Source organism: Cygnus olor, chromosome 2 (genome assembly GCF_009769625.2).
Source record: "Cygnus olor isolate bCygOlo1 chromosome 2, bCygOlo1.pri.v2, whole genome shotgun sequence".
NCBI classification, from domain to species: Eukaryota; Metazoa; Chordata; class Aves; order Anseriformes; family Anatidae; genus Cygnus; species Cygnus olor.
This window is the reverse complement of record NC_049170.1, coordinates 104,840,392-104,854,895: the sequence shown is the minus strand read 5'-3', so window position 1 is coordinate 104,854,895 and position 14,504 is coordinate 104,840,392. Positions and strand designations below refer to the sequence as shown.

The following is a 14,504-nucleotide window of genomic DNA, read 5'->3' as shown; positions in this document are numbered from 1 at the left end:
TCCAGAAGTGGGTACCTCTCCTGTCGGTGTAAAATTTGAGTGGGACACGATGTAAGGAGTTTTTCCTTGACGTTGTTTTTTGAGGAGATGGAGGTAAGTCCAGTGTGGTATCTTACACAGGATTAGTTAGGCTGCCTGCATCCTTTCGCACAAAAGGAGAAAGGGAGAGAAGTTAGAAGGAGCTTGAGTTAACAATGTTTTTGTTTAAATACCTGGTCTCAGAGGAATTTTTCCTCATGGCTGAACCACATTTAGTGGAAATTATTAATTTCTTTTTAATGAACAAAATGTAAAATGTACCACATGCCTGTGTATAGCATCCAGACACTGTATAGAGGTTTTAGAAGTTTACTGACTTTGTAAAGCAAACTGGCATGTGGGAGTTCAATGTGCAGACATTGAGTACATGATTGTAATTAGTTGGGAGACTGGCAGATTGGCTTTGGGAAGGTAGTTAAGGAATAATTGTCTGTGTCTGGACAGGATTGTTGCTTGTTACAAACTACACTATTGCCTTACAGCTGGTGCTGTTTTATATTGCACGAGACTTCTTTTTTTTTTTTTTTTTTAATGTGGGATAATGATTATATTTATTCATAGTGCTGTCTTGCCCCAAATATGCAAGGTGCTACGCAAACATATCTGAAAATAGTCTTTGTCCTAAGTGAACTAATTGTGATCAACATGAACTAGCAAAATTATTGCCTGTTTTTTAAGAAGTTGAGTTTCCCCAAAAGGGAAATCTGGTTTATTAGTAGATTGATTCTAGTGATCTGAAGTCTATCACACATAGTCAGATATAATTTATGCTTGCAGTGCTTACAAATACTACGTTATTTACTTGGGTGATGAAGTATCAAAGACCTATCCACCATGATAGCATCTACTTAAAAATATCAGTTGCTTTTAATATCAGTTATTCTAGCTAGTGAAGAAGGTAAGCACTGATTTCCTCACAAATTTTTGATTTGCTTTCCTTTTTGCCTTTCAGAGTGCAAATTCACCTGCGCCAGTGGTAAATGCTTGTATCTTGGTTCATTGATTTGTAACCAACAGAATGACTGTGGGGATAACAGTGATGAAGAGAACTGTCTGCTTGTAACAGAGCATCCACCTCCAGGCATCTTTAGCTGTGAGTACTTGCTCTTCGTGTGCATCAGTGAATGTATGTATGTGGAATATGTCTGTTACCTCAGAAATCGCTTGTTCAGGAACTTGGTCTGCTGTTTGATCTCTGGGGGGGATGAGACAGAGGAAGTAAACACTGTTTTTCTCTGAACCAGCAGTGCTATATAATATGCTTTCTTTAGGTTTCTATATCTGGAAAGTTGTAGTCATGTGGAGGGAAGTGGAGGAGTTTGTGCTGCAGGTATGAGGTTGCAATTGTATGGATTGTATGCGGCTTCTGAAAAAGAAAGCATAATATTGGAAGTGATTAAAAGTGTTTCTCAAGTTTCTAAAAAATGTTCTGTGCTTTGTGTGCGTGTAGTATTTATATAGTATTGAGACTATTAAGAAAGTTGTAATCTTTCTAGTCATCATTTCTATGAACCAAATATATTTTATTAGTGTTGATATCAGCATCATTTGGAAGGTCACAGAGCTTTTGTGGTTATATATTTAAAATAGCTTTAGTTGTTATTCTTTGGTGTATAAATATCTCAGACAGAGTGACAGAGTTTATCACCAGAATTCCTCTCTTAGTACATTACCCTCTGTAATGGACACTGAAATCAAGTTTTGATTTTGTTTTTACATCTTCTGCAACTATTTTTAAACCACAGTTCAGCTGTCTGGATGGAAGATAAATTTTCCAGTAATGTGTCTGGTCTACAAGTACAATAGAAGTGCTGTTACTGTGATGATTTCCTGTCATACATCAGGGTACTGTGTTACGTCAACATTTACTTTAAAAAAGATTAAAATTCTGCTTTTGGAAACGCTTTACTTAATGCAAGGATAGCAGGAACAAGCATTGCATTTATTAGGAAGAAGACAATTTGTCACATGCTCCCTAACCCATTTCCTTCCAGCTAGGGTTGACAATTGCTTGCCACAGATCAGTAGGTCCATACTATGGTCAGTGTCTAATGGAGAAACTTGTGTATGGAATGAGGTATCTAGCACTGCTTTCCAATGGCGTGGTGCTGCCAATAACAACAGCTCTCAAAAATCTGTTTGAGCTCTAGCTGTGACTGGGTTATGAATATCTGTGTTAATTGATTTGTTATTAATAATAGAAATTACAAGCAGTATGTATCTGTAGTTTTTGTATTGAATACATGCAATATTAAGTGTGATCACTAGAGTGAATTCATAATAGAAACTTGTTAGGTGTTGGATATATTCCCTTCCTTCTCTTCCCTCTAACCTCCAACTTAACATATTTTTAAATGACTGATCTTGCACTTCTGCTGTGATTTCAAACATTTTGAAATAGTATTGACCTACATATGTGTATATATTATTTCATTGTATTTTGCTTTTGGTTTGGTTTTTGGAATGGAAGTCTTGCTGAAGCCCCAGGACTGGCTGTAGACTTGGGTGATAGGTCCAGATCAAAATGTCATGTGTATTTCTCCATAAACTTAGTCTGGCCTTGGCTGTTGACTTGTTAAAAAATATGCCTTATAATTTGTGCATGCAAAGCTGTAAGCATATCTTTAAAGTACAAAAAGAGGCATTTTCTGACTGAGATACTGTGCAGCTCCTCCACATTAAGAAACCAAGTCCGCACAACTGTTTGGCCAAAAGGAGCTCCGAAAACCGCTGTAGTAGCAGATGGAGTGAAGGACTGAGTATAGCTTTGGTAACAAGCAGCAGCTGGGGCACTGTCTTATTACTTATTTTGGAAATCTTGGGATAAGCTTGTTCCAGAGTGACATTACAGGCAAGAGATTGTAATTGCATTGCGTATGAACATTTATTTCCTTATTTGTTGGTGGTAATGTAGTCAGCACTGTAAGTCCAGACCCCAAAGTCTCTGCAGCCTCATGCAGTGCTTGTGGTGGCTGTTGATGAGTGTGTGGATGCATTGCAGATGGCCGGGGGATAATGGGGACACCCTGTGAGTTCCTTGTTGGAGTCCAAGTGGTCAATTTGGGCTCCTAAAGCCTCATGGATTGAGTCATTTTTCAGCAAACCTCTGTGCCAGTGGTAATCGGGCTGTAGTTGCAGCAGAAGTGGCACTGTGTCCTGGCCTTCTCCTCAAAGTGCCTTTAGAGTCTACAAATCATTTCTTGCTTGATCCGGGGTTGGTAAACTTCCCAGTCTTCCCTCAAATTGCCTCTCTCCCCTGAGGCATTAGAACAGCTCACTGATGTGACAAAAGGCAGTCCTGAAAGGGAGCTGTGCAGGTAATCTGGCTGGTGGTCCTCCCTATCTCAGGGAAGATGAAGTTCATCCGCACCAAACCGGACAAAATTTGTCTTTAAGAAGCCTTCAGCAGCAGGTTTCCTACTTCTTCGACGGGAGCTGAGGTTGGTGTTATTTGCTTCCTTCTCATGTCAGCTTTTTGCACACGTGAAGGCGGTTACCTTCTGGTGGATTTAAAAAAAATAAATAATACCAAGTTCTTTCACTTAATTTTTTTTTCCTTAAATCTATTAGATTTGTTCATTTTATCTAACTCCTTCTAAAATATTATGTCCAAAACTGTAGTTCTGCTATTTCAGACCTCCCCAGTGCTGAGAGAAGCAGAATAATTACATAGATGGTCTTGTTAAATCCTTCAAGAACTGTGTTTGCTGGCTTTGTAACAACATGGCAAATTAGTAGCATGTAGAGGAAATACTTGGATTTATTGGCAGGAGTATTCTGAAGTGTTTAACTTTTTGCTTACCCTGTGGCAGAAGGAGCATTTCATTGTTTGTTGCAGTTTTGGATATCAAAAATGAATGTACTTTTTCTTTGCAATAGGGACTGTGCAACAAGCGCTGGTGAATGAAAAGACTTCTGTTCTAAATCAAATTAAAAAAAAAAAAGGTAAAACAGTGGTCCTAATGGTGAACCAAAGATAAAAGGACAAAGTCAAGCAGAAAAATAATACAATCATAAACAGTATTTAAAAGAAATGAGGATTAGAGATATTTATTATGTTGAGCATACCAGAATATGTGTGCTAGAAATGTCCTAGCTGATGAGGCTGCCTTCCAACATAGAAATACATACATTGATTGACTTCTAATTAGCAGCAAGAAGATAACACAGCACTATAAAAAGAAAACAATTAAAACCAAGAAAGAGGAATTTTAAAGCAAGAATTTCTAGGCTGGTCAGTATTGCATATCAGCTCTATTCTTGCATCTTCTTGATTGTGTGCAGTTCTTGAATGGGCAGGGAACTGATGAAGCAGCAATGTCTAAGCATGTGCTGGTCCACATCTGGGCAGGACTGCCTGTCTGTTTTTTGCTGGAACTGCTGTGGTCTTTACATAGAGCAGGTCGGCCCTAATGTGGTGTTCTTTCCCATCTACAGTTTTTTCAATGAATCTCTTTCTCCCACTGTATTCAAAACTTCTATTCTTCTGTAGAGACAATATTAATCTCATTTCACAGTAATACATATACTGACATATACTGTCCCCAAACAATGTCTAAATAATTTTTCATATGGAAGCCCTGCTTCAGTTTATTTAAGCAGTATGTGCGATGTTAGTGGTAGCCTATATTGCCAGGCTACTGAAGCATTTCTCATTTGTGTTCTTGCCAGCAGCCAAATCCAGAATGTTTTGTTGTAGCTCATTGTTTTGTTTAGTTAAGTTGCATGAGCAGTGGTATAGAAAGACATTTTTTGTGGGTGACCTGCTCCCAGGATCTTGTGATTATAGCAGACGGTATTGCATTGTGTTAGGGTAGTTTAAATCTCATCCACCAAGTGTTCCTCCTTGCTGCTCTAACTCTGGCTGTGTTGCGAAGTCTGTTAATTCAGTCTTTCTAAATGTCGTTGCTGAACTCAATAAGATGTCTCACGTATGCAAAGTTAAACAAAATGTGTATTTCTGCAGCCCTTTGGTTTTATTAGTTTTCCTCTGCTGACTTGTAGGTAGAGTTGCTTTATGCTGCTATATGGGCAGTTTAGTTCTGTATAGAACAGAGAGACGGGAGGGCAGCTGGGTGAAATCAGCATCAACAAAAGATGTATTAGCTAATGCAGGTTAGAAACTGATTTCAGACAACACAAGTTGCCATCCAGGAAGTGTCAGTTGCTCAAAATACGTGCTAAGGCATTGAAGCCGAATGTGTCAAGGTAACAGGTTAGGTAATGAGTGTTAAAATATACCTTCCCCCTTCCTAAGTGAGGACGCTCAGAGATAAGTCTGTATTTCACTACAGGTAGCCTCTTACCAAGGAGCTCATGGCAACTTCTGGTAGGTCCATTTATTGTTCTTATTTTCCTCAACTATTAATACTTATTGAGATAATTCAGATGGCTATTCTTTTGACACTACTTTGAGGTTGAGGCTGTATTAACTGCATGAAGCTGTGATTGGAAAAATGCAATTAGGAGTAGAATTTTAAACATTACAAACTTGGCCTTCTGGGCAGCTTGCTGCTTCATGTGACCTGCAAAATTTGGACTCTGAGGAATTGAAACAATGTGCCTGTTTCTAGCAGGACACAGTTCATTTGTTAGAGCATTTCCCTTTGTTTCTCAACAAATGATCAGCCTGCCTTGTCCTGCTAGAAGTAAATTAGATTTTGAAATGGAAAGTGTAGTCTGTTGTCTGTTTGCAGACTGCAGTATTGAAGTCGCATCTAATTGAGTAGCATTGCGATTTTTAGAGATGGTGGAGATTTTAGTGCTTTGTTTGGTGGAAAACAGTGCAGGTCATCTTTGCTGTGATCTGCGCGTGTTCATGGGCGTGTTAAACATAAATATTGCCATGTATGAAAATTTGAAGAACGATTAAAAAAAAAGGGAAACTAAATCCATCTTGTCGTGTGAAAATGACGTCTACATCAAATTTCAAGTTGTCAGCATTGATGGAGTTGATGCGGTGTGGCAGTTTTGGCATAGCAGGGTTTGCTGTAGGAGTTCATTCTCCTCTGCGAGGTAAAAGAGAAAGCGCACCACAAATATGTGGCTCTCCCTCTCACCACCCCCACCTACTTCTGTCAGCTCTGAGCTTTGTAGGGATCTGCAGGGGGCTGGAGAATGACTCTGTTTTAAAAACAAAAAGCTCAATCAAAGGAAAATATTTTGTTTAAAGAGACCTTTGGCATCCCCCTCTGACTGTGACACTGAATTTGCGCAGATAAAAACAACCGCTTAGATTTACATTTTGATTGTGCTTCTGCTTTCATGTGTGCTGGGCTGTCCCACTTCAGGTGAAATTTATCCATTTCTTTAAATATTTAGCAGTCTAGCATTGATGTTAATGAAAGTCTGGCACTGCTATTTTGAGAATTGCAACAATGATAGTAATTTTCAGTGTCAGATTACTGCTTCTCAGAGGAAAAGGGAGATGGGAGGAGGGAAGAGAGAAAAAAAATTGTTTCGGTTCTAATAGAGTTTGTCATCAGCCTGGCTGTGCCAGACAGATGGATCATGAATACTGTCTAGACGCTCTCTGCCTGAGTGGAGCTGTGGTCTCTAAGGACAAGCAACAAGACGCCGGCTTAAGTGACTGGGGAAAGTCAGGACGCGCTCTCCTCTAATCAGATGGCAATCAATGCCGGCCTGCCTCCGCAGGCTGGGGAAAAGGCCCGCTGCTCCTGATAGCAGGTCGATACTGATTTCAGCTGCAGCTCGTCTATTATCAGCCTTTAGGGAGGAAAGGAGAGGTACGGTGCTATGGCACTATTGATTTCAGCTTTATGTGCCCGGGGTTTGAGAGAGCTTTAGTTCAGGTGTAGAGCCCGGTACGGGCGGTGGATGGGGAGAGCCGCCAGCAGGCTGCGAGGCCTGCGCGCGGCGCGGCTCTGTCAGCTCTGTTCCTCAGTCGGTTCGGTCGCTGCATGTACCTGGGAACACGCTGCTTGACGCCTTTTTGTGTGGTCCGCTGGCTCAGAAGGCTTCATCCCTTCTCCCCACCTGTGGCCCCTCATGGGCCGTGCATTAAGGCAAGGTTTCATGAGGTTGCCTGTGCTTTGGGAAAGAGGAGCATGGAGGACCGTGCGCCATTTAGTGATCTCTGGCGCTGGTGCTTTTCCTTTCTCTGTCTCTAAACACAATGAGTGATAAGGCAATAAAAAAAATCATACGTAGCTTGAGTGATGAGTATTTCTTGACTAGTGGAATATAACAACAAATACATCAAGTTAATACATATGGTAACTTACCTCAAAAGCAAGGGGCTCTCTGGGTTTTGTGTTACAGAATAAGCTGTAACTTCCTTGGTTTAACTTCTGCATATATAACTAACCTCTATATGGACTTTTTTTTTTTTTTTTTTTTTTACTTAGAAAGCCCAGTTTGCTTTCAGCCTGTAATGTAGCCTTCGTTCTTGAAGTGCTATAAACAGGTTCTGTGCTTTGTTTTGAAATCACTTCATCTTCGCATATTTTTGAAGCACGTCATGGAAAGTTGGCAATTAGTATGAGCTTGGACATTTGAAAAGAGGGAAGCATTAAGGTCAGTTCTGTGTTTTTCTTACTCTAGTATTTTGTATGTACTTTTAAAAATACTGTATTTGCTAGTATTTAATGTAAGCAATGAAGTAGACTGCTGGTCCCATGAATTCTGTAATAAAACTTAAGTGGAATTCAGTAATGCTAGAGTTTACCCATTTTTCTTCTGGAGCGTTACACTATTAGCAACTCAGACAAGCCAGACACATGTATGTGGCCAGTAATAACTATGAAATATGCCAGTACGTCAGGTATTTGCATCTGCTTACAAACAGGGCTAAACCAGCCAAACATTAATCATATTTCTACAGTTAATGAGAAAAGAAATAAAATCTCTGTGCCCTGCAGATGAGAATGTGGGGATTCCAAGAGCTCTGAAATGTGATATTATTCATTTGTGAAGTGCGTAAGTTGTATCACCATTAATCAGAAAGATCTAGAAACAAAATTTGCTAGAACTGTGTGTGTGTTCTTCATATACATTTCATTCACCCCTTATTCAATTCCTGTGAGCTTTTAGGAAACTTCATCTAATATTAAACATTACATTTTAATGAGATTATGTCTTTTATTCCTGTTTCCCTTTTCTGTTACTGATTTCTTATATATGTAAAAGAGAATTTTACATTCTCGAAGTATACAGTGTATTAAAATCTTGATTCAAAGGCTGATTTTCATGCATCTGAGAGAGTGTCTAAATTTCAGTCTGGAAATCTCAGAGAAATAATGCCATGCATCAGTTATGATGTGACTTTCTATCTTACAGGTGTGCTTGGCCCTGCGAGAGACAGGAACTCCTTGCAGACCGGTATGAGGCAGGGAAACGGACTCTTGCATACTCGCAGAGCATCATTTTCAGGCTGTTTTCTCCACCAGAAGTGCTTAGTAGCAAAAATAGTCCACAAATGCAGGCCTGAAAGTACAGAAACCACAATACAGTGTCATTGCATAGGCACAATTCTGCTGGAGAGAGGAAGAGAATGAACTGTGAGACAGTTATTTATTGTCTGATGTTATTTCATGTACAACTAATAGGTACTTGCACATGGCATCAGAAATCACATAAAATGGAACTGAGCAACTTTTGTTGATTTTCCATCCATGTCAGTAAGTATTGCTCATTGCTCCTTTTCCTTCCTGTGCACTTTTATTTGTAGGGGTCACTCTGTTCAGTGCCCTGGGAGCTACTTGGCTAAATCTCTGAGTTTTAGATGTAGTTCTAAAATCTTCCTGCATGAATTTTAAAGACATCACTCTCCCTTTCATTCATTCAGATCTGTTATCGCTGGTAAATACTCGTTAGGAAGATTGCATTTGTGTTGTTTGTGCTTGGCTAATACAAATGCCTACAGGAGCAGTCACAAATTATTTCTTCTATATAGCACTGGAATCTGTTCAAGTGCTTAACTAGTATAAAGATTACTTACATATTCATAGGTCTTAAAGTGTTTCAGAAAACATGCTTTGAGGCAACTTTTTTTTGTTTGTTTGTTTTTTTTTAAAAAAACCCTCCCTCCCAATAAACAGAAACAGTCAAACTGGACAACCTTCCTTCTCTGGGAATACTAAACTGTGATCTTTGATTGTTTTTCATTCTGCAGATGTATGTCTGACCCTTTATCTTCAGATGTAATCTCCATCTTCGTCTTCCTGATGAAATGAGCCACCTTGATTTTTCTTAAGCAGGCTCATTTTCTCCTTCTGTTTTGAAGCAACTACTTGAAGTGGAGATGATTTAGGAGTTTGGTTGTGTGTTCTGGTGTAAATATACACTGCAAATTTTTTGTCTGAAGTTTCTATGCGGCTTAAAATGTAACATGCTGGTGCTCAAAGAAATCCACGCTTTTCAGTGATCTCCGTGGACTGTCCTGTGTGTGAAATGATGTGTTTCTGTATCACAGTGTTTAACTGAAACATGTTGCTTTGGCCATTAGTGTGCAACTATTTTCCTTGGACTGGAAAGTCTGAGAAAGCCTATTACTCTGCAGTTTTGCAAGCATTCAAGACTGGCGCAAGCCTGTGTTGCCCCTTGTGGTTACTCGCTGTGCAAATGTTTGTGCAGCCACAGAGGAATTGGGTTGGAGACCAGATCTGGTTCTGATTAACTCCGAGAAACTTCCACTTGGTTTCAGCCAATGTCGTGTTTGATTCTGTTCTCAGCTCAGCTGTGCAAGTGCCTGTGCCAGCACAAGGCAGAGGGCAGTACAAGTGGCCACGGGTGGGAGTGCTGCATTCAGTGGTGGTATATCCTTGACTGGTTTAAGGTTTCCATTGAAACTGCAGGGTTAGTCTTTGTGTTGCTAAACCACAAGCATATGCTTAAAGACCTTTCCCTCAGTACAGGAGAGTTTGGGAATTAAGAACGAATTGTTGCTTTCCCTCGTCTCCCTCATTCTGAAAATCTCAGTTCAAGATACTCTCATTTGTCACATTTTGTTCCAGAGAACTGAAACAGAAGAGTGAAGCACCAGAATTTAGAACAGGGGGTCTCTCATGAGCATTCATGGATTCGTGTTTGTTTAGAATGAACCTATGCTAGCAGAACGTAATATAACATTTATTTTCGATAGTAAAGTCCAGTTTGGCTTAAGACAAGGTGCTTTATTGGAATAATGTTAGCTAGTTAAATTAATTCATAGGAACAGCTGTCCTGGGTCAGATCAAAGGCTCAGCTAGCCCAATATTGAATCTGGCACTGACCAATTGCAGATGTGAAGTGAAAGAGTATAAGTAAATTAGACATACAGTTATGCTTTTCCCAGTGAACCTGCTTCCTTGGAGGAATGCTGTACTGCTCCACAGGAAGAGCACAAGATTTCTGTCCTTCGGAGAGAATTCGGCATTTAGGAAGGGGAGGTAAAGAGAAAACGCCTCTGTTTTATTAATATAAGAACATGAGGAGATCCATCAACCCCCTGCAAGCCAGTAAATGTGAGGGCATGTTGGTTTCTTCTGTTCAGCATATGCTTGTCACATTAAGGCATTTTGAATATAGGACACAAGCCTGAAAGTGATGAATTCACTACAACTTAAAAGATGATTTGCCTGGGTCTTATTTATTTTGTGAGGGACCAATATCTTAAATTTCTATAAACTTAGTGTTTTTTTTTTTCTGAGTGGTGGTTTTTCGTTGTTGTTTTGGTTCAGGATTTGTGGACTGCAGCAGCTTTATTTAAGAGTGAACCAAGTTCGTTTTGTGATGAAAGCAGGCTTAAATTTGGCCTGGATGCTTGAAAATCCAAATGCACACACACAACCTACTGCATGTACCAAACACAGTTGTCACCCCTGACTGTGTAGCACACAGGTATCGGGAACCGTGGGAGTATGTGTGTGTACGTTACAGCAGGCATGCCCTCATTTTTGTTTTATTCACATGGATATCTTATGTAAGAAGGGAATAGAGGGTAGTTTGCATTAAGAAAAATACCAGTAGCAACATGGAAAGATCTATACCTCCTTGGCTCCATGAAAATAATATGGATTCTCTCCTTTTGTTTAAAAATACCCATGCTTTTAATACCCATGGGTTTGGATTAAAATCAAGGCAAAAATATGTTTTTGTGTTCTATTTAGCCCATAAATGAGAAAGTTGACCAACTGCTTATACTAAGCCACTGTAAGGAGCTAAAGCAAAACAGGTCAGGAGAGAAAGTTGTTAAGTTACTTTCTGTCGGTGACGGATGATTTTTTCTAGCTTATAACACGGTCTGTGAGGCTAGAGAGAGATGTATGTAGCACAGCATTAGCCCAACCATACATGATAAGATCACAGCTTTACTTATCTTGCCAGCAATATTGCTATGCCAGTAGCTTCCTCTTCCCTTCCTCTTGGATTTCTCCCCCTTCTTTTCTTCTGTTTCAGTATTGCTGTGTAATAGGTTCACAGAAGTAAGACATTAAGAACCTCGTGGGTATAGAGATAATAATGACGCACTATGTGAATACGGAGTCTGGCACCTAGTAGCACCTTGATAGAAATAGAAAGCTGTGATCACAGTATTAAAATATGCTAACAAGCTGAAGGAGCTAATGGGCTGAATTTTTACAGTGCAGATGTTCATCCGGCACTTGTGCTGAATGCAATAACAAATGTGTGGGGGCTGCTGGCGATATTATTGTGTTCTTGGCAGCACAGTTCTCCAAAACAATCTTGCCTTTCTTCTGTATTTTACCAAGATTTAGAATGTTCTTTTTTTTTTTGTGGTCTAAGATAAAGAATGTGTGTGTAAACAAATTAGTGTGACTAAGGCTGGTTGGGCTGGGGTTGTATTTATTCAAATACAGGGTCCTGCAAGAACGTGTGCGTTATCGTCTGTCGTAGTGGGAACTGGCTTCTCAGTTCTTGGATAGTTCATGTTCTACATCTCCTGAATTTCAGGTAGTTCTATGTTATTTCTTAAACGTAGCTCATTTGGCCAGGAGAACTGTCATGCTTCTTCACATTCTCTTCTTCGGTGTGCAATGCTTTGCAGCTAATGCCAAGAATAACATTGTGGACTCGCAGAACCTTTCAGCTGTTTCAATAGGAAATTCCAGTTTGACTCAGATATTCCTGAAGAAGGGACTGTTCCTACTGGTCAAGGATTTGCTAGCCGACGGCTGGAATCATTATGTTGCAAACTTACTCTTTTTTTTGTTGTTGTTCTCAATGACAAAGGTATATTGGCTTGTTTGTTTTAATTACTGGGATGGAAGGTGTATGTGGCTGTTGTTTGTATGAAGCTGTGGCTCTCATTGTGAATACCTGTCACTTTTGATAGGTCATTGCAATGTAGATGATCAGTAAACTGGCCATGAGTATTGGTGCTCGCCGTGCTCCTCCAGCAAATGCGTTTGCTTTGCCATAAAGCACAGGTTTCAAACTGTGTACCCTTTTTACAGGCCTATTATATAACACATGGGGAAAAATAAATTCCCCTGTTGTTAGAAAAACTGAAGGAAGGACTGAAATGATAGAAAGAATGGAAGAATTGGTGATTGGTGCATAGGTCTTGCCAACAAATCCAGGTTTTCCGGGCATCTCTACTGAAGACTTCCTGCGCAGTCCTGAAGAAACCTTTATTCTTTTTCTTCCTTCATCGCTTTATTTATAAAATAGAGATAATTATATTCATCTACTTTGCAGAATTAATAAAAGACAACACAAATTTTATATGGTTGAAGAAACACGCAAAGAGATGCTAAGCTGTAATAACATCAGAAAAACAAGTATTATACTGGAAGAAATAGTCATAAGCTGACAGTGAGAATTAAAATATATATATATATTAAAACAGGATGTGCTTTATGTTGTTTGTTAACTTTAGCACATACTGTCCAGTATTAATAGGCTTATCTTTAATTTTTCACTTGTATGTCAACATCTAAGAGTGAGGAAATGGATATGCTAAGTAGACTCTGAGTAGGTACCTAAATCCATTTGCATTAAAATGTGATTAGGGGCAGAAGAATAGGAGTTTCATCAGTCAACCATAATTCTAAAATTGGGGCAGCGTATCTTAAAAAATGGTGAACGTAATTATATTTGGTTGCGTGGTCTAAGTTAGTGAAGTCTGAAGAGGAGCATCAGAAAGGTTTAATCAAATGAGGTCAGCAGTCAACAGAATGATGGATGAAATTCCATCTCGATTAATGCAAAGTAATTCATACTGGAGGGCAAAGTATGTGCTATTAATACAGTTTATTGGATCCTAATTAATTGTGCAATTTAAGGAAAAGGACCAAAGTATCACTATGAAGGGCTGAATAAAGACCTCTTTACAGAACATAGTTGTGGTCAGATAAAATATTTTGAATCAATAAAAGTAGAATGTGAAATGTTACGATGTAGTTACATAAATCAACACTTCATCTTTATCTGGAATGTTGTGTTTAATTATTGCTGCAGCACAGAAGCATGCCACAGATATAGAAAACATAGGAAAACAGCAGAAAGAAGTTGTAAACAAACTTTGATATGAATAGAAACCAAAAAGTTTGGAATTGTTTACTTTTGAGTGCAGATAAATAGTGGGGAAATAAAAAAGTACACAGAACTATGAGTGATGAACAGAAGGCAGGTCAGGAACTTAGGTTGTGTCATAAGATTAAAAGATCACTCAACGCAATTCAAGGCTGATAAAAAAGAAATATTTTTTCCATACCTCCTGCGACTGTAGGCGTCTTTACTGTGTACTGTTGTGGAGGCAAGAATTTAACAATATTTAAAGAGGGGAAGACACTGAACACTGAGTCCACTTGTATATCAGCTAGCCAGAGAGTAGTGTTTAGGAACTGTGTAATAAGGCTGACGTTTCAGGCTCTAAACTGATTTCTGACTGTAAGACAGACTGAGAGCTTGAGAAGTAGACACTTCCTCAGTCTCATCCAGGAGGACAGTGTGTGGGCTTGGGCTGCCACGGGAGATGTGAACCTGAAGTCCCCAGTAAGTTGCTTTGAACAGTGATTGTGTGCAGCTGCGATCTGAGTCCTGCTGTGCAGTTTCCCTAACTCAAATGAAATTTCTTCCACCACATGCAAGCCTTCTTTCATTTCATGCAAGCAGAAATCTGGGCTGTCTTACGCTGCTCTTTCATAGAAGGAGGATAACTGGCTAGGCTGGCACACCAAGTTGCTTAACAGTGAAAACTGTGGGACCTTTGCCAGCCCGTGCGGGATTATCTATTGCACGCCAGCCACTGCCCCGGGAGGGGTGGCCAGCAGCCCGACGGATCCCCGGCGCAGGAGAGCAGGCTGATGGGAAACGTGTACTAGGAATTGAGAGGAAGCCAGCTTAAGCAAGCAAGGCTTAGAATGAACCGTGTTGCAATACGGACTGGTATGTGATTCTTTGAAGCTTCCGACAGCCCTTCTGGCCATGAGGCTCCCGTAGTTAATAAACCAGACCCGCAGAAGTGCCTGCTCTTTAAACATAATGTACTGAACTCCGCG

The 14,504-nt window shown here is 39.7% G+C and overlaps 1 protein-coding gene across 3 annotated transcripts in view; it reads left to right on the top strand.

Moving 5' to 3' along the window:
- LDLRAD4 (low density lipoprotein receptor class A domain containing 4) overlaps positions 1-14,504 on the top strand; it is a 281,143-nt gene that overhangs the window by 140,356 nt on the left and 126,283 nt on the right. For 2 of the 3 annotated variants that reach the window (XM_040549935.1, XM_040549934.1), the window contains one exon: positions 992-1,132. The exons of the other annotated variant lie outside the window; for it this stretch is intronic. In XM_040549935.1, the coding sequence (XP_040405869.1) occupies positions 992-1,132 (141 nt within the window). The remainder of the gene's footprint in view (positions 1-991; positions 1,133-14,504) is intronic. 3 annotated transcript variants of the gene reach the window in all.